Genomic DNA, 19,445 nt, shown 5'->3' with positions numbered 1-19,445 from the left:
GGCTTCAGTGGATTAGGCATTCGGTGAGTATGATTTCATTTAGATTCAATAAAGGAGTCTGTGTCATTATTTCAAATAAAGGACTTTTTTCTAAGTGTGCGTTTTTACATAATATAACTATGGGGTTAGGTTATGGGGAAGTCTTATAGGTGCCTCTCCATTACTAAACTGTGGGCTTGATGTCACCTGGTGAAATCAACAAAGATGACATCAACCCCCCAACCATTACCCCACATGCCATTGCTACAGGGTAAGTGGGAAGAGAGAGGCTAAGCACCAGATTTGGCGCATCTTATAGATGCGCATTTTCTGGGTCATCTGAAAGCTGATGTTTTTAGTGTGGGAGGGGGCAAATTTCCATGGCCCCTTCCTATGCTATTGATATAAGCCTGCAGCTGTCTACCTAGTCTTTGCGAATTAGATTTTATAGGGGGACCCATTGTCAATTTTTTTCTGAGGTCTCCCTTTAAACTAATAATACAAAACCCGGCACTCAACTTTGTGGTGTGAAGAAACGAAAGATTTATTATCCCAAATCAGAAAACGTTTCGGTCACACAACTGGACCTTCATCAGTAACTGAAATAAGTATGTACATACAATACAGCATAATTAAAAACCATAATTGGGAAAACATAAATAAAACTGTGAACAAAAATAACCAAAGTATATACAACATATGCAACATCCTATGCATATGACTATGGCGAAAATGATGGTGGGTGGATACTAGTGGTATAAGAGAGTGACCTATGTCGTGGCACAGTGGTAGTACAGTGGTGGAGTTTTACATACCGTTTACTGGGACAATATATAGATTCAAGTGGCTATATGGCCTGCCTGGGAGGTGGAACATAAATCATAGTGAGAGAGTGGACTGAGGTACTATAAACGAGAAGACAAAAGAAGCAGGAGTGTATGGACACCTACCCGGAGGTAGCTACCAATATAGTATTGGATATCCAGAGAGAAAAGTTACAGCCTAGAAGAAATAGAACATCTATGACGGACCCTGATGGAGTTACATACTGGAGAGACGCTGAAGAGTGTAGCATGTAATTACCTATATGGGTGCTGTCATCGCGGCGTCCACCGCTGAATAGCAAGTGAGGAGAGAGGGCCGTGGGGCTGTTTATATAGTGGCAGAGACTGGGAGGATGTCAGCTGTGAGCATGAGAGCGGTGCTTAACCGCCCAGGAAGTGGGCGGAATTAGGCAGAAGTGACCTGCCAGGAAGAGCAGGTCACATGGACGGTGGTGTGCGGGCGCCATCTTGGAGGTGGCAGTGCTAAAAAGTAGATAGACTGTGCCTGACCACAGCCGCCAGTGTGCGATACATAGGGCTATAAGGGCGGCTGGAGTTCGCATGTCCAGACGCTTACATCGGGTATGAGAGGCTATGTGCGCAGCGATTTATACACTACCCGGAAAAAAGACTGTAATGCGCATGCCTGTAACTGCCTGCATTAAGCTGTGTGGAAAAAAAAAAAAAAAAAAAAGTGCGGCAATAAAAATACTGCAAATAAATGAAAATGAGCCTGTTAAAAATGAAAGAAGGCTAATTAGCAAACGCCAGGCAGGAGTAAATTAACCGCATGTACATGTACCCGAATACAGGGATACTATAATGCCCATCAGGGGCCACGGGAAGGTTGTAGTGCAGTTGTAAGGTTAAAGATGGCAGAGGAGAGGTATGTGTAACCGTCATAGAAAGAGGGTATATATAAACTGAAGCAGATTGGAAAAAAGGTATAAGGACCAAGATGCACCAACATACCAGCAGGCCAATGGTAGAAAGGATGGAAAAATGACAGCCGTCAGAGGAGAGAGCAGTAGTGGAAGTGTTTTGACCGATGACAAGAACAGTACTGAGATGGTGTTGATAACACATAACAATAATAGCTATAACAGGGGGACGTGAGTATCCTGAGCATAGTGATGACAAGTGGGTGGAACTGTGCTCGTGATCCATTATGCCGACAATTCAATATAGACGACTCTAAAAAAACAGAGAAAAGCGAGTTAGTAACAAAGTAGGGTAATATTGATATACATCATATAAACGCCATCAGCTCATAGTCCCGATTCAAGCCTTTCGGAGAGAGGGTTTCCAGAGTATGGATCCAGAAAGCCTCCTTCTTTTTGAGCAAAGTGATCCTATCACCACCCCGCCTTGGGGGTGGTACATGGTCAATGACCTGGTATTTTAATTGGGAAACAAAGTGTCCTTGAGTATGAAAGTGGTATGGGATGGGAAGGAGTAGGTTGCTACAACGGATGGTGGATTTATGTTTTGAAATCCTATCCCTGACCGGTTGTGTAGTTTCCCCTATGTAAAGTAAGCCACACGGGCATTTGATAAGGTACACTACATAGGTGGAGTCGCAGGTGAAGAAGTTCTTGATATGAAATGTTTTGCCAGATCTGGGGTGTTGGAACGTGTTCCCCTTTTGTATGTTATTGCACTGTGCGCAATGAAGGCACGGAAAGGTGCCAGTCTTTGGTCGTGAGAGGAAGATCTGTCGACGTGGGTCCTTAGGCCCAATGTCAGCTTTGACCAGATTGTCCCTTAAGTTGGGGGGTCTCCTAAAGCATGGTAAAAAGGGCTCCTTAAATTCTGGTATGTCAGGGTGGGCTGTAGAAAGGAGATGCCAGTGTCTCCTGATGGTTTTGTGAAGAATGAAGGAGAAGGGGTGATATGCATGCACGAAGGGAATGCGTTTTTCTGTGTTCCTCCTGGCTATTTGGGGTGGAGGGTCCCTAGACCGTGCCAGTATTGCCGAGGGATAACCCCTCTTAAGAAATTTCGTGGTCATACCCTGGAGACGTTCCTCACAGAGTATTGGATCCGGGACTATGCGTTTGACCCGTTGGTATTGTGATATAGGAATCGAGCGTTTCGTGGATGGTGGGTGGAAGCTCTGGTAGTGTAGCAAGCTATTCCTGTCCGTTGGCTTAGAGTATAGATCAGTAGTAAGTAGGCCCGCTGAATCTTTGAGCACCGTAGTGTCTAGAAAATTAATGGCGTTCTGGTCATGACTGATAGTGAATTTGATGCCTGGCCAGGCATCATTGAGGAAAAGGAAGAACTCCTGCAAGGACTCCAATGAGCCCCCCCATAGGCAAAAAACATCATCTATGTATCGTTTCCACACGGAAACGTTGTGAACAAACAAAGGATGTTTGTAGATGACGGACGTCTCGAATAATGCCATGTACGTGTTAGCGTACGGGGGCGCTACATTCGAGCCCATTGCGGTCCCCCGTCTCTGCAAGTAAAAGGAATCCTGGAAGAGAAAAAAGTTATTATAGAGTACCGTTGTCAGTAATTCAATACAAAGATTGATCTGGTCCGTATCAAGGCCTGCGGCGGTGAGGGACTGGTGTACCGCATTAATGCCGTTCAGATGCGGAATGGACGTGTACAAGTCCTTAACATCTAAAGTTACCAGGAGGGTGTTTGGAGGTACCCTATGTAGATCCCTGATACATTGTAAAAAATCCCCAGTGTCCAAGATGAATGATGCTGATCTCTGAGTAATAGGTGTGAGGATTTTTTCCAGGTATCGTGATAGTGGGGAAATGATTGAATCTGTGGAGGCCACAATTGGCCTGCCCGGGGGATTAGACAGATTTTTGTGTATTTTTGGTAAGGTATAAAATACCGGTGTGATGGGGTTCTTCTTTCTCAGAAAATCACTTGTCTTAGGATCAATGATCCCTAGGTGTGAGTATTTGGTGATGATGCTATCAATTTTACCCCTAATCTCTGTAGAGGGATCTCTCGAGAGTCGGTCATAAATAGAGGTATCATTAAGCTGGCGATGGATCTCCGCTATGTATTGTGCCTTGTCCATTATGACAAGCGCGCCACCCTTGTCTGCTGGTTTTATGATGAGGTTGGGGTCTTTCTGTAGTGTGACTAATGCCTGATATTCCGTAGCAGAGAGATTAGATGGATAGTGTAGTCTACCTTTTTCAATATCGTCGCGTATAGTGTGGAACGACTCTTGGACGAAGCCAATAAATGTCTCCACAGCGTGGGAGCCCTGAGGTGGGCGGAAGGAACTTTTGTCCCGTAGGCCTAATGTCACAATAGACATAGGGTTGGTACAGGGGGGTGGGGTGTTGATTGGAGAAGAGGCAAAATGGGTCTTAAGTCTTAGTAAACGAAAAAAGCGTTGTAAGTCCATCTCTAGATCAAATGTTTTACACTGATACGAGGGACAGAAAGACAAGCCCTTTTGTAATACCCCAAGTTCTGCAACCCCCAGGGATCTAGAAGAAATGTTCACCACCAATGATTCTGTACCTTGGATCTCGTGATCCGCATTTGATCCGTGGTGTCCCTTCTTGGAGGCGCTCCGTCGGGTTTTCTTTTTGGAAATCGGCGTCGTTGTCCTAAAAAAAGGCTTGAAGTAGAGGGGAGGACGTTCCTCTCTTGGTCTGAGCCCGAGGTGGAATAGTCTGTAGAGGATCTCTGGTTGCGTGCAGGTTGGCGTCTTGATGTCGAGTTGTCGTGCCATCGGTATACTTGATTAGTCTCGTAGTCAATCGTGTCACGAGAGAATTTGCTGCGTTTGCGGTTCTCAGTATCCCTTTTATGTAGATCAACCCGCTCCTGGATCTGGGTCCTCAAGGTGCTCAGTTCCTCTGCTGTACCGGTGGAAGACAGCTGAGTTTCGATACTTTTGATTTTGGCCGCGTTGGTATCAATTGCTTTGTGAAGATGTTCTAGGGTGAGTGTTATCAGATCAAATGAACATTTATTAAGTATCTGTTCAAACCTCAGACAATAATCAGAACAGTCACTAAACAGGGTGGGACGGAGGGGGACTCGAAGCCCTCTGGGGATCCTCTTAACACGGAGGTACTCGGAGAGGGTGGCGCAGTGCAATTCTATGTTGACTTGGTGCCTAAGTGCTCGTTCAAGGTCACGTCCCCGTGTCTCACGTGGGGGTATTTTCAGAAAGTCACAGGAGAGAGTGGACTGTGCCAGAATAGAAGAACACTCTTCATTATTGTATGAAAAAGTATTGGAGGTCATAGCCATAAAGGTGTGCCACACGTAAGGGGAGACAACGTAGTTAGAAACACGTGTGCACAACCGTATGAGGTGCACGGGTAGGTTCCCAAACCGTAATCAGCAAATAATACAAAACCCGGCACTCAACTTTGTGGTGTGAAGAAACGAAAGATTTATTATCCCAAATCAGAAAACGTTTCGGTCACACAACTGGACCTTCATCAGTAACTGAAATAAGTATGTACATACAATACAGCATAATTAAAAACCATAATTGGGAAAACATAAATAAAACTGTGAACAAAAATAACCAAAGTATATACAACATATGCAACATCCTATGCATATGACTATGGCGAAAATGATGGTGGGTGGATACTAGTGGTATAAGAGAGTGACCTATGTCGTGGCACAGTGGTAGTACAGTGGTGGAGTTTTACATACCGTTTACTGGGACAATATATAGATTCAAGTGGCTATATGGCCTGCCTGGGAGGTGGAACATAAATCATAGTGAGAGAGTGGACTGAGGTACTATAAACGAGAAGACAAAAGAAGCAGGAGTGTATGGACACCTACCCGGAGGTAGCTACCAATATAGTATTGGATATCCAGAGAGAAAAGTTACAGCCTAGAAGAAATAGAACATCTATGACGGACCCTGATGGAGTTACATACTGGAGAGACGCTGAAGAGTGTAGCATGTAATTACCTATATGGGTGCTGTCATCGCGGCGTCCACCGCTGAATAGCAAGTGAGGAGAGAGGGCCGTGGGGCTGTTTATATAGTGGCAGAGACTGGGAGGATGTCAGCTGTGAGCATGAGAGCAGTGCTTAACCGCCCAGGAAGTGGGCGGAATTAGGCAGAAGTGACCTGCCAGGAAGAGCAGGTCACATGGACGGTGGTGTCAAGAACTTCTTCACCTGCGACTCCACCTATGTAGTGTACCTTATCAAATGCCCGTGTGGCTTACTTTACATAGGGGAAACTACACAACCGGTCAGGGATAGGATTTCAAAACATAAATCCACCATCCGTTGTAGCAACCTACTCCTTCCCATCCCATACCACTTTCATACTCAAGGACACTTTGTTTCCCAATTAAAATACCAGGTCATTGACCATGTACCACCCCCAAGGCGGGGTGGTGATAGGATCACTTTGCTCAAAAAGAAGGAGGCTTTCTGGATCCATACTCTGGAAACCCTCTCTCCGAAAGGCTTGAATCGGGACTATGAGCTGATGGCGTTTATATGATGTATATCAATATTACCCTACTTTGTTACTAACTCGCTTTTCTCTGTTTTTTTAGAGTCGTCTATATTGAATTGTCGGCATAATGGATCACGAGCACAGTTCCACCCACTTGTCATCACTATGCTCAGGATACTCACGTCCCCCTGTTATAGCTATTATTGTTATGTGTTATCAACACCATCTCAGTACTGTTCTTGTCATCGGTCAAAACACTTCCACTACTGCTCTCTCCTCTGACGGCTGTCATTTTTCCATCCTTTCTACCATTGGCCTGCTGGTATGTTGGTGCATCTTGGTCCTTATACCTTTTTTCCAATCTGCTTCAGTTTATATATACCCTCTTTCTATGACGGTTACACATACCTCTCCTCTGCCATCTTTAACCTTACAACTGCACTACAACCTTCCCGTGGCCCCTGATGGGCATTATAGTATCCCTGTATTCGGGTACATGTACATGCGGTTAATTTACTCCTGCCTGGCGTTTGCTAATTAGCCTTCTTTCATTTTTAACAGGCTCATTTTCATTTATTTGCAGTATTTTTATTGCCGCACTTTTTTTTTTTTTTTTTTTTCCACACAGCTTAATGCAGGCAGTTACAGGCATGCGCATTACAGTCTTTTTTCCGGGTAGTGTATAAATCGCTGCGCACATAGCCTCTCATACCCGATGTAAGCGTCTGGACATGCGAACTCCAGCCGCCCTTATAGCCCTATGTATCGCACACTGGCGGCTGTGGTCAGGCACAGTCTATCTACTTTTTAGCACTGCCACCTCCAAGATGGCGCCCGCACACCACCGTCCATGTGACCTGCTCTTCCTGGCAGGTCACTTCTGCCTAATTCCGCCCACTTCCTGGGCGGTTAAGCACCGCTCTCATGCTCACAGCTGACATCCTCCCAGTCTCTGCCACTATATAAACAGCCCCACGGCCCTCTCTCCTCACTTGCTATTCAGCGGTGGACGCCGCGATGACAGCACCCATATAGGTAATTACATGCTACACTCTTCAGCGTCTCTCCAGTATGTAACTCCATCAGGGTCCGTCATAGATGTTCTATTTCTTCTAGGCTGTAACTTTTCTCTCTGGATATCCAATACTATATTGGTAGCTACCTCCGGGTAGGTGTCCATACACTCCTGCTTCTTTTGTCTTCTCGTTTATAGTACCTCAGTCCACTCTCTCACTATGATTTATGTTCCACCTCCCAGGCAGGCCATATAGCCACTTGAATCTATATATTGTCCCAGTAAACGGTATGTAAAACTCCACCACTGTACTACCACTGTGCCACGACATAGGTCACTCTCTTATACCACTAGTATCCACCCACCATCATTTTCGCCATAGTCATATGCATAGGATGTTGCATATGTTGTATATACTTTGGTTATTTTTGTTCACAGTTTTATTTATGTTTTCCCAATTATGGTTTTTAATTATGCTGTATTGTATGTACATACTTATTTCAGTTACTGATGAAGGTCCAGTTGTGTGACCGAAACGTTTTCTGATTTGGGATAATAAATCTTTCGTTTCTTCACACCACAAAGTTGAGTGCCGGGTTTTGTATTATTTGCTGATTACGGTTTGGGAACCTACCCGTGCACCTCATACGGTTGTGCACACGTGTTTCTAACTACGTTGTCTCCCTTTAAACTAATAACACAAAACTGCATGAAATTTACATGCCAGTGTAAAGTGACTGAAAAAAAGAAGAATAAAATAGTAGGAAATAAAGAGTTCTTTATTGAATAACAATGATAAAACTTACAACATAGAGTTTAGAATTTAAAAAGACAGCAGGTGAAAGAAACCTCCAAAGGAATTTCAGGAACAGGGGCACGGCAGACCACCATATAGATGAAAAGATTTTAAAACACCACCCGCTAAAAACCAAATTGAGTCACCATAGCCTGCAAGAAGCAAATTGGATTTTTGAACCAGCACATATGCAAATTGCCTCTTCTGAGAAAAAGAGGACTTAAACTCTATAGCGCCACCTATTGGAAGTAGCGATCCTACAAGTCACAATCAACTCTTTAACGAGTCGTGCAATATGACTTAGGATTAAAGCCAAATCATTATCTCAATTCGCAGACACGGTGTTTCGGGCTGTTGGCCCTCGTCAGTGCGAAGCATGAGAACTGATTTGGCTAGGTGAGAGGCTCTGGACTGGGGTCTAAGGGGTATCGTTTCTACTTGTGGAGAGTGACATACCATCTCTGGCTTGTCAAGGTAAGGAGGCTTATTCGCCATGCAACGCTCCTCTGGGAAATTGAATATGCAAATTGCCTCTTCTGAGAAAAAGAGGACTTAAACTCTATAGCGCCACCTATTGGAAGTAGCGATCCTACAAGTCACAATCAACTCTTTAACGAGTCATGCAATATGACTTAGGATTAAAGCCAAATCAGTATCTCAATTCGCAGACACGGTGTTTCGGGCTGTTGGCCCTCGTCAGTGCGAAGCATGAGAACTGATTTGGCTAGGTGAGAGGCTCTGGACTGGGGTCTAAGGGGTATCGTTTCTACTTGTGGAGAGTGATATACCATCTCTGGCTTGTCAAGGTAAGGAGGCTTATTCGCCATGCAACGCTCCTCTGGGAAATTAAATATGCAAATTACCTCTTCTGAGAAAAAGAGGACTTAAACTCTTTAGCGCCACCTATTGGAAGTAGCGATCCTACAAGTCACAATCAACTCTTTAACGAGTCGTGCAATATGACTTAGGATTAAAGATTCCAGAGCCTCTCACCTAGCCAAATCAGTTCTCATGCTTCGCACTGACGAGGGCCAACAGCCCGAAACACCGTGTCTGCGAATTGAGATACTGATTTGGCTTTAATCCTAAGTCATATTGCACGACTCGTTAAAGAGTTGATTGTGACTTGTAGGATCGCTACTTCCAATAGGTGGCGCTATAGAGTTTAAGTCCTCTTTTTCTCAGAAGAGGAAATTTGCATATTTAATTTCCCAGAGGAGCGTTGCATGGCGAATAAGCCTCCTTACCTTGACAAGCCAGAGATGGTATGTCACTCTCCACAAGTAGAAACGATACCCCTTAGACCCCTGAACCAGCACAAAAATATGTGATTTAATAATACCCAGTAGAGGGGAATCCAAAAGGTAAAAATGGTCAAATTAAATCAATTGCAGCCAGATACAATTCAGTTAAGGCAAATGCGTACAACAATAAAGAGAAAAACCGGCAAAAAATATATAAGTTTTACCTGGAACCAATGTGTTGGTAAAGTGCTGCAGTGTGATGCAGAAAGAAGGGGGTACTGCGTGCCACTTCCTACGCCCAACGAGCGCCGTTTCGCTGATGCTTCTTCTTAAACTAGCCATCAAAGGCTAAACAAACAGCTGCTAGATAATATTAATAGCCTGGGAAGCTTTATTTCTATTGGTTCCTTCCCAGAATATTAAAATCAGCCGACAGGCGTCGGATTTCCCTTTGCTGGTTATAAAAATTACACGGGAGAACACACAATTTTTCTTAAATTAACAGTTGCTGTTTGGTTACAGCCTATTCTCTTAAGGTACCTTCACACTGAGCGACGCTGCAGCGATACCGACAACGATGTCGATCGCTGCAGCGTCGCTGTTTGGTCGCTGGAGAGCTGTCACACAGACAGCTCTCCAGCGACCAACGATCCCGAGGTCCCCGGTAACCAGGGTAAACATCGGGTTACTAAGCACAGGGCTGCGCTTAGTAACCCGATGTTTACCATGGTTACCAGCGTAAACGTTAAAAAAACAAAACACTACATACTTACCTTCAGCTGTCTGTCCTCCGGCACTCTGCTTTCCTCTGCACTGTCAGCGCCGGTCAGCCGGAAAGCAGAGCGGTGACGTCACCGCTGTGCTTTCTGGCTGGCCGGCGCTGACACAGGATGCAGGAGGAGTGCAGAGAAGCACAGCTCCGGGGACAGACAGCTGAAGGTAAGTATGTAGTGTTTGTTTTTTTAACGTTTACGCTGGTAACCAGGGTAAACATCGGGTTACTAAGCGCGGCCCTGCGCTTAGTAACCCGATGTTTACCCTGTTTACCAGTGATGACATCGCTGGATCGGCGTCACACACGCCGATCCAGCGATGTCAGCAGGAGATCCAGCGACGAAATAAAGTTCTGGACTTTCCTCAACGACCAACGATCTCCCAGCAGGGGCCTGATCGTTGGTCGCTGTCACACATAACGATTTCCTTAACGATATCGTTGCTACGTCACAAAAAGCAACGATATCGTTAACGATATCGTTATGTGTGAAGGTACCTTTAATGCTCCTACATATATTGGTTACAGTGTGTGCGTGAGTGTGCGTATGTATGCATGCATGTGAGTGTGTGTGTTTACTTACCACCTTAGTAATAAGGGTGTCTTACTGACACCTTTTCATTACTAAGCCTAGGGCTAGGTGTCAATCACAGCTGCTGACACCAAGCCCTAATACCATTACCCTGATGCTACTGCATCAGAATGAAAAAGGTGTTGAAACAGGAAATTATTTCACAAACCTTTTTTTAAATATCTTTATTTAGCTCAAAAAGCCTTCCTTGCTGTACAAAAACGCATTCAAAAACCACTACAAACACACACTAAAACAAGCATTTTTGTCACGGCATATTTGCTTCCAAGAGATACAGAAACCTTGCAGAAATCTCTGCAAGCAAATACTCAACATGCGCACTTACCCTAAGGCTGAAGTCACACTAATAATTTTAAAATTTGTCCAATTTTGTTCCTACAAAGTCAGACGAGTGTAATGCAAATGTCATGCATTTTTCATGCGAGTACAATCCGATTTTTAACACATAGCATCCGATTTACATCCTAAGGCCAGTTTCACACATCCTGATATTTCCGGTACTGGAAAAAAACGGTACTGGAGATGTCAGTGTCTGTGTGTATTACTTTCAGCACAGATGTCCCGCCCATGTGCTGAATCAGTACCACACGGCGGGTGCCATGGAAGCAGTAGTTGTTAGAATCTGTTTAGTTTGTGACTATCCGTCATTTTCTTGTGGTGTCCTGGCTGCTGGTCTTTTCCCTTTGGTGCTGGGTTTGTCCTGGGCCAGGTGATTGTATCATTCTTTATTAACCAGCACCTTCCTCCCAGTTTTTGCTGGACAACAGTGTTAATCTGCTTTAGTTCAGGCTTGGTGCTTTCTTTTCTGTGTGTGCAATTTGTGCAACACTGGGAGCTCTGGTTCTGCTAGTCTTAGCTTTCTGTTTATATCTGCAGCCTTCTCTGTGTTTTCTTAGGAGGTGACCCATTTTTGTATCCAGTCCTTAGATCTAGGGATGAGCGAAACGGATCGTACAAATTCAAAAATCACTGACTTTCGGCAAAGTCGGGTTTTATGAAACCCAACCCGATCCTAGTGTGGGATTGGCCATGAGGTCGGCGATCTTCGCGCCAAAGTCACGTTTCGTATAATGCGTTCAGCACCATTTTTCAGCCAATGAAGGAAGACGCAGAGTGTGGGCAGCGTGATGACATAGGTCTCGGTCCCCACCATCTTAGAGAAGGGCATGACAGTGATTGGTTTGCTTTCTGTGGCGTCACAGGGACTATAAAGGGGCGTGCACGCCGACCGCCATATTACTTCTACCGATCGTAGCATAGGGAGAGGTTGCCGCAGCTTCATCAGAAGAAGGGAAATAGTTAGGGAGGGAAGATTATCCCCCGAAACTGCTTGTGCTGTAGCGATTTCCACTGTCCAACACCCCCATTTGTTTGCAGGGACAGTGGAGGCTATATTTTTGTACATCAGCTCTGTAGCTTATTAGGCTGCCTTATAAGGCTCCCTGATAGCTGCATTGCTGTTTGCACGCAGCTGTGCAAACCAACTGCTTTTTTAAAAGCAAAAATCCTGTTGCTCCTTTCTGCACAGTTATCTTGTTTATTTGTCCACATTTTTGTGTGCAGCAGTCCATTTTATTGCTGCCATACTTTTCCTGAGATCATTGTAGGGAGATTGAAATTGTACTACAGTCCTTGTATTTTTTCATATATATTCCAGCCACTTTCTGCCACTTAGATTGCGTTGTTTTATACACTGCTCCTGAGTTTTGGGTCAGTCTCCCCCCAAAAAAGGGAGTTTCAAATTCTCAACAAGTTTATATACACCTTTTACCTTGTTTTACAGTACCATATAACGGTTGTTATTTTGGTAAGATTTTCCAAAAAATGAGGAGGACTCGTTGGAAGAGGCCGTGGGCAGTGGATGCCAGCTGGTACTGATGGTGGTGGTGGTGGTGGTGCATCTGGTGGTAGTGGCAAAAGCACAATAGCACCTAAGGCTGGAGGTGTTGAGCCAGCGTCATCGTCTTTCTACACAAGGCCTCGAAGGCTCCCTTTTCTGGGAAAAGGAAAACGGCTTTTAAAGCCGGAGCAGCAGGAATAAGTTTTGGCTTTCATTGCTGACTCAGCCTCTAGCTCTTTCGCCTCCTCTTCAGAAAGTTCCAAATATAAAAGCAGCGAGTCGTCAGTGGATGCTCCCGGTCACGAACAAGACATTTCCTTGTGTCCTTCACCCAAACCAAAAGTGAAGGATGCGTCAGGTGACATTACAGGTTACTCCATGGAGCTCTTTACACATACCGTGCTTGGGTTAGAACGGGAAATTGTTAACTGCCAATTACAAGATGAATCGGACATGGAGTGCACTGATGCACAGCCACAACTAGATTATAATGCTGTTCCATTGAGTCATATCACTACATTGCCCTTGCAGTGTACTGAGCCAGAATCTGACCCTGATGAGACTATAGTGCCCCGTCCTGAACGCTATAGCACCTTACACGATGACACAGAGGAAGGTGCACATGACATTGAAGAGGAGGTGATAGATGACCCAGTTGTTGACCCAGATTGGCAGCCATTGGGGGAAGAGGGTGCCGCTGCCAGTGGCTCTGAAGCAGAGGAGGATGATCCACAGCAGCCATCTACATCACAACAGCTGTCATCTGGCAGGCCCATATCAGGCCAAAAACATTTGTCAAAAACAAAAACAGTTTTAGGACAGCGTGGCAATCCGGTGAAAGTAGCACAGCGTGCAATGCCTGAAAAGGTATTCCATAGTAGGAAGAGTGCAGTGTGGCAATTTTTTAACCAAGATCCGAATGTTCAGTCAAAAGTTATCTGTAAGAAATGCTCAAACACCTTTAGCAGAGGGAAGAGTCTTCAAAATTTAAATACAAAGTGCATGCTTAGACATTTAATCAGCATGCACTTGCAAGCCTGGGCTAACTACCAAAAGTCCCATACCATTGGTGCACCTGCTCAGAATGAAGGTAGTCAGCAACGCTACATTTCTTCCCTCACTGTAAGCCCACCGTTTAGGACACCACCAGCAGCAAATGTGGAGGTATCGTCGCAAGGCCAAAGCAGTCAGGGAATCACAAGGTTATTGGTAGGAAACACTGTATGTAGGCCAACATCGAGAATACCATCACCAACCCTCTCTCAATCCGCCATGTCCACCACCACCGCTAGTTCCACCATATGCACCTCTCCAGTCCAGCTCACCCTACAAGACACTCTAGTTAGGAAAAAAAAAGTACTCATCCTCTCATCCACGTACACAAGGTTTGAACGCCCACATTGCTAGACTAATCTCATTAGAGATTATGCTATACCGGTTGGTTGAAAGCAAAGCTTTCAAAGCCCTGATGGCCTACGCAGTACCACGCTATGACCTACCCAGTCAACACTTCTTTGTGAGAAAAGCCATCCCAGCCCTCCACCAGCATGTCAAAGACCAGATTGTCCATCCACTGAGGCAATCAGTCAGTAGAAAGGTTCACCTCACAACAGATGCATGGACCAGTAGGCATGGCCAGCGATGTTACGTGTCCATCACGGCACACTGGGTTAATGTGGTGAATGCAGGGTCCACAGGGGACAGCCATAGTGGGACAGTTCTGCCTAGCCTACGGTCTAGGAAACCGTTAGCTTTAGGCATTCGCAACCCCTCCCCCTCCTCCTCCTTCTCCTCCAGAAGTGAAAGCTCGTCCACAGAGCGCAGTCGCATGATCACTCCATCCGCAGCTGCCAGTGTTGCACACGAGGTGTCCCATTATGGAACAGCTAGTGGTAAGCGTCAGCAGGCTGTGTTAGAAATGAAGTGTTTGGACGACAACAGACACGCCGCGGAAGTACTGGCCAAGTACTTGTAGCAACAAACTCAGTCATGGCTGGGCAGCGTACATCTTGAGGCAGGCAAGATAGTCAGTGATAACGGAAAGAATTTTATGGCTGCCATAGCCCTTTCAGAACTTAAACACATACCTTGCCTGGCTCACACCTTGAACCTGGTGGTGCAGTGCTTCCTCAAAAATTATCCGGAGTTACCAGCCCTGCTCCTGAAGGTGCAAAGACTTTGCTCACACATCCACCAGTCGCCCGTCCACTCCAGCCGTATGCTGAACCTTCAGCGATCGCTGAATATTCCCCAGCACCGCCTAATAATCGACGTTACAACAAGGTGGAACTCCACACTGCACATGGTTCAGAGGCTGTGCGAACAGAGGCATGCTGTGATTAATTTGTGGGAGGATACACATACACGGGCAGGCAGTTGGATGGCAGACATGGAGTTATCTGGTGTGCAGTGGTCGAAGCTCCAAGACCTCTGTCAAGTCCTTCAGTGTATTGAGGAATGCACATGGCTGGTAAGTGCAGATGATGCCATCATGAGCATGAGCATCCCACTGATGCGTCTGCTGATGCAAAGTTTGACGCACATTAAGGAGCTGGCGTCTGCAGCCGAGGAGGAGGGAAGCCTTGATGACAGTCAGCCATTGTCTGCTCGGGGAACTCCTGGACGAGGTGGCAGATGAAGAGGAGGAGGAGGAGGATGATGCGGATGAATATTTATGGAAGGAGAATGCTTCTCAGGGGGCAATAGAAACTTGTGGCATTGCAAGGTCAGGTACAGGGTTTCTACGGGACACAAGTGATGTTGATTTGCAAGAAAGTGCTCCTCAACCAAGCACAAGCAGTGAATTGACACCTGGAACATTGGCCCACATGGCTGAGTATGCCTTGCGTATCCTAAAAAGGGACCAACAAAAGCACAAGAAACAAGAGCCATCAAAATATCTGCACACCACCAAAGTTATGATAAAAATAATATAAGCTTTATTGGGAACATAATTAAAAACATCTAAAATCACACATAACCTCCGTGCAGATGCCCCTGTGAACACTGTATGCCAAAATATACATAGATATATAAACGTATGAAATCTTCCAGACGTGTCCCTGCCCTCTGCACTTAATATTATTAATATAACTATATATAGTCAAAATTGGAAATGAACACGCTGTATACAACCATATAACAACAAATATGCACACAGTCAAGTATAATACAAGCCACACAGCATGCAAATAGCATGCAACACCCCACCACAATATGCAGCTTCCAGCAAAAAAAAACCCCTATGGACCCAGAGGAGCAGATAAAATAAACTGCCCTAGATATCCAAAGAAAGGGACAGGGGAAGATGTCCAAATATAAACACTGAAATACCCTGCATAGTCTGATCCTAGGAGTGGTCAAAAGGTGAAGATAGTGCTGGAGAAAGCACCATAGGATAAATCCTGCTGCAGGAGGCTGTGAGGCTGAATAGTCACAGGGCAAATGCGACCGGAGGAGAAGCCCAACGCGTGTCGCTGTTCTAGGACAGCTTCGTCAGGGGAAGTCCCTCCTAGGATCAGACTATGCAGGGTATTTCAGTGTTTATATTTGGACATCTTCCCCTGTCCCTTTCTTTGGATATCTAGGGCAGTTTATTTTATCTGCTCCTCTGGGTCCATAGGGGTTTTTTTTGCTGGAAGCTGCATATTGTGGTGGGGTGTTGCATGCTATTTGCATGCTGTGTGGCTTGTATTATACTTGACTGTGTGCATATTTGTTGTTATATGGTTGTATACAGCGTGTTCATTTCCAATTTTGACTATATATAGTTATATTAATAATATTAAGTGCAGAGGGCAGGGACACGTCTGGAAGATTTCATACGTTTATATATCTATGTATATTTTGGCATACAGTGTTCACAGGGGCATCTGCACGGAGGTTATGTGTGATTTTAGATGTTTTTAATTATGTTCCCAATAAAGCTTATATTATTTTTATCATAACTTTGGTGGTGTGCAGATATTTTGATGGCTCTTGTTTCTTGTGCTTTTGTTAGTTTGCATTATTAGCCATCAGTCTTGCACCCCCTTTATATATTATATCTGCATATTGCAGTGGTGCGTCAGCTATCCCATATGTCCTAAAAAGGGACCCCCGCATTATCAAAATGATGACCGATGACGATTTCTGGTTGGCCTGCCTCCTGGATCCACGATATAAAGGAAAATTACAAAATATCATGCCACATGAGAACCTTGAGCAAATATTGGCTACCAAACAAGCAACTCTTGTAGACCGTTTGGTTCAGGCATTCCCAGCACACAGCGGCGGTAATGGTTGTCACACGAGCCATAGGGGGCAACATGACAGAGGTGTTAGAGGTGCACAAATCTGAAGTGGCGTTGGACAGAGGGGTATTATGACCAGGTTGTGGAGTGATTTTGCAATGACCGCTGACACGACAGGTAGTGCTGCATCGATTCAAAGTGACAGGAGACAGCATGTGTCCAGTATAGTTACGAACTACTTTTCCTCCCTTATCGATGTTCTCCCTCACAGGTCATTCCCCTTTGATTACTGGGCATCTAAAATAGAAACCTGGCCTGAATTGGCAGAATATGCATTACAGGAGCTCGCTTGCCCAGCTTCTAGTGTGATGTCAGAAAGAGTCTTCAGTGCTGCTGGTTCAATACTAACCGAAAAAAGGACTCGTCTGGCTACCCAGAATGTTGATGATCTTACCTTCATTAAAATGAACCAATCATGGATTTCAAATTTTTTTGCCCCACCTTCTCCTGCTGACACGTAGCTTGCCTGAAAAATGTCTTGCTTTTGGCCTACCCTTACTGACTTCTCCAATTCCTCCATTTGCAGCTGCTGAATGTCCACCATAGGCCATTTTATACCCCCCTAAATGGGCTAACTCCCCCCGCAGGGCCGTGGTCACCACCTGGCGCAAGCACCCGTGCGAGTTCCGTTTGCCTGGACAGGTGGGTGCACCCACTCTTGGGCGACGGCACTGGCACAGAGTCCCTCATAGTACAATCAAGTGTCTCTGACGGTGGTGGTGCACAACCAATGTCAGACACACCGTCGTAATATGAGGGGCCCGGTGCCAGTACCGCCGCCCATGAGAGAGTGTTCCCCCCCAGCTCGACCACTTGCAATACTTACCTCTCCCTGCTCCACCACTGTGTAGTCTGTGCTGTTAAATCCTTCAATGGCACTGCCAATACAAATTTGTTGAAATGATAGATGATAGTTAAAATATACAGGGGCCCTGGCCTCCATTTAGACCAGTTAATACTTTGCACCTACTACCACTGCCTGCTACTCAGCAGAGGAGCCCACCCCTGTACCTAGCTATGCCACCTGTTTATTTATGAACAATTTTTTGGCAGACATTTAACCCACTTTATTATTTGGGCCTACTAACTTAGTCTGCTACTCATTACAATTTTCTGACACTGAGCAAAGCAATGTCGCCTGTTTATTTATGAACAATTTTTTAGTAGACATTTAGCCCACTTTATTATTTGGGCCTACTAACTGTGTCTGCCACTCATTACAGTTTTCCTCCACTGAACAAAGCCTGTTTAGTCCTGTTACCAAATTTGAACTGCATTTAGCCTACTTTATTATTTGGTCCTGTATCTGTGTTTCCTCCTCATCCTGCCTATTGCCCAGCCACTGCTAGATGAGTCTGCTGGTACATTGACCCAGACCACTACATTCCCCTTGCATTCTACACAGCCAGAATCTGACCCTGCTAAAAGTCAGGTTCCCCTTCCCGCATACTATACCACCTTACACAGGGACAAAGAGGAAGGTGCAGATGAAAGTGCAGGTTCCTTCATCAGGTGGGGGCATACTCATTGGCAACGTCACTGGCACAGGGCCCCTCATAGTACGCAAAAGTGTCTGTGCCAGTGGGAGGCGCCACCCGCCGTCAGACACACCGCCGTACTATGAGGGGTCCTGTGCCAGTGCCAACGAGTGCCCCCCCCCTTGCTTGCTTAGGATCACAGCACTTGCAAAGTTGAAATACTTACCTCTCCCTGCTCCACCGCCGTGACATATTCCGCATTTCCTGGGCCCACGAAAATCTTGAGCCAGGCCTACCCCCCACAACTTTAGCCAAATGACCCCCAGTTTTCAATGCCTAACTATTATTATAAAGTAAATTAAGATTGACAAGCTTAAGTAATAAGAATTGATGTTTTTGGCATTAAAATAGGACCTGTAGGTGTTTTCTTGTCCTCCACTCAATGCCGAGTTTGATTCCCCATTGACTTGCATTGGGCTTCGTGTTTCAGTCGGCCCCCGACTTTCGCAATAAACGGCCGATTTCACCCGACCCGACTTTTGACAAAGTCGGGTCCGTGAAACCCGACTCGATCCGAAAAAAGTAAAAGTCGCTCAACTCTAGCCACCAGTAGTAGCGGGATATGAGATTGAAGGTTTTCTTGAAGCTGATATGGCCCACCAGCTTGGAGGCATGTCCCAAAATAAAACACGTCTTTTGTCCTTCTCAGAGACAAAGGTCTTACCCGGAGGTAAAGAGGTAAGGGAGACTGGAGCAACCGTGATGACTCTGGTTGGATCAATGATATGCGTGGTCTCCTCCTCAGCATCCACCGGCGAGAAGGATCTGGACAAGGCGTTAGCTTTGAAGTTTTTTTCACCAGGCAAAAAGCGGAGTTCAAAGTCAAATCGGGTGAAGAATAAAGCCCACCTGGCTTGTCGGGGGTTCAGTCGGTGAGCAGAACGAATGTACGCCAAATTCTTATGATCCGTATAAATTACAAAGGGATGTAGAGCTCCCTCCAGCAGATACCTCCATTCCTCCAGTGCCAATTTGATGGCCAAAAGTTCTCTATCACCAATGGAATAATTTCTTTCAGAAGACGAGAAGATCTTGGAGAAGAAGTCACAAGGCACAAGGCGACCAGAAGAGGACCTCTGAGAAAGCACAGCTCCAGCTCCGATAGCAGAGGCTTCAACC

The 19,445-nt window shown here is 45.4% G+C and overlaps 1 protein-coding gene across 1 annotated transcript; it reads right to left on the bottom strand.

The window, feature by feature from the left end:
* Nucleotides 1-498: 498 nt before the first annotated feature.
* Nucleotides 499-5,843, bottom strand: LOC138675883 (uncharacterized). The gene is made up of 2 exons (XM_069764488.1): nt 4,311-5,843; nt 499-1,997 (listed from the first exon to the last, which is right to left on the bottom strand). Exons 1-2 carry the CDS (start codon nt 5,049-5,051, stop codon nt 1,983-1,985), a joined length of 756 nt encoding a protein of 251 aa, XP_069620589.1. The 5' UTR covers nt 5,052-5,843; the 3' UTR covers nt 499-1,982.
* Between the last annotated feature and the right edge of the window lie 13,602 nt (nt 5,844-19,445).

This window comes from Ranitomeya imitator, chromosome 4 (genome assembly GCF_032444005.1).
Source record: "Ranitomeya imitator isolate aRanImi1 chromosome 4, aRanImi1.pri, whole genome shotgun sequence".
Lineage (NCBI taxonomy): Eukaryota > Metazoa > Chordata > Amphibia > Anura > Dendrobatidae > Ranitomeya > Ranitomeya imitator.
Note: the sequence above shows the minus strand (reverse complement) of the source record. Positions and strands in the feature narration are given on the sequence as shown.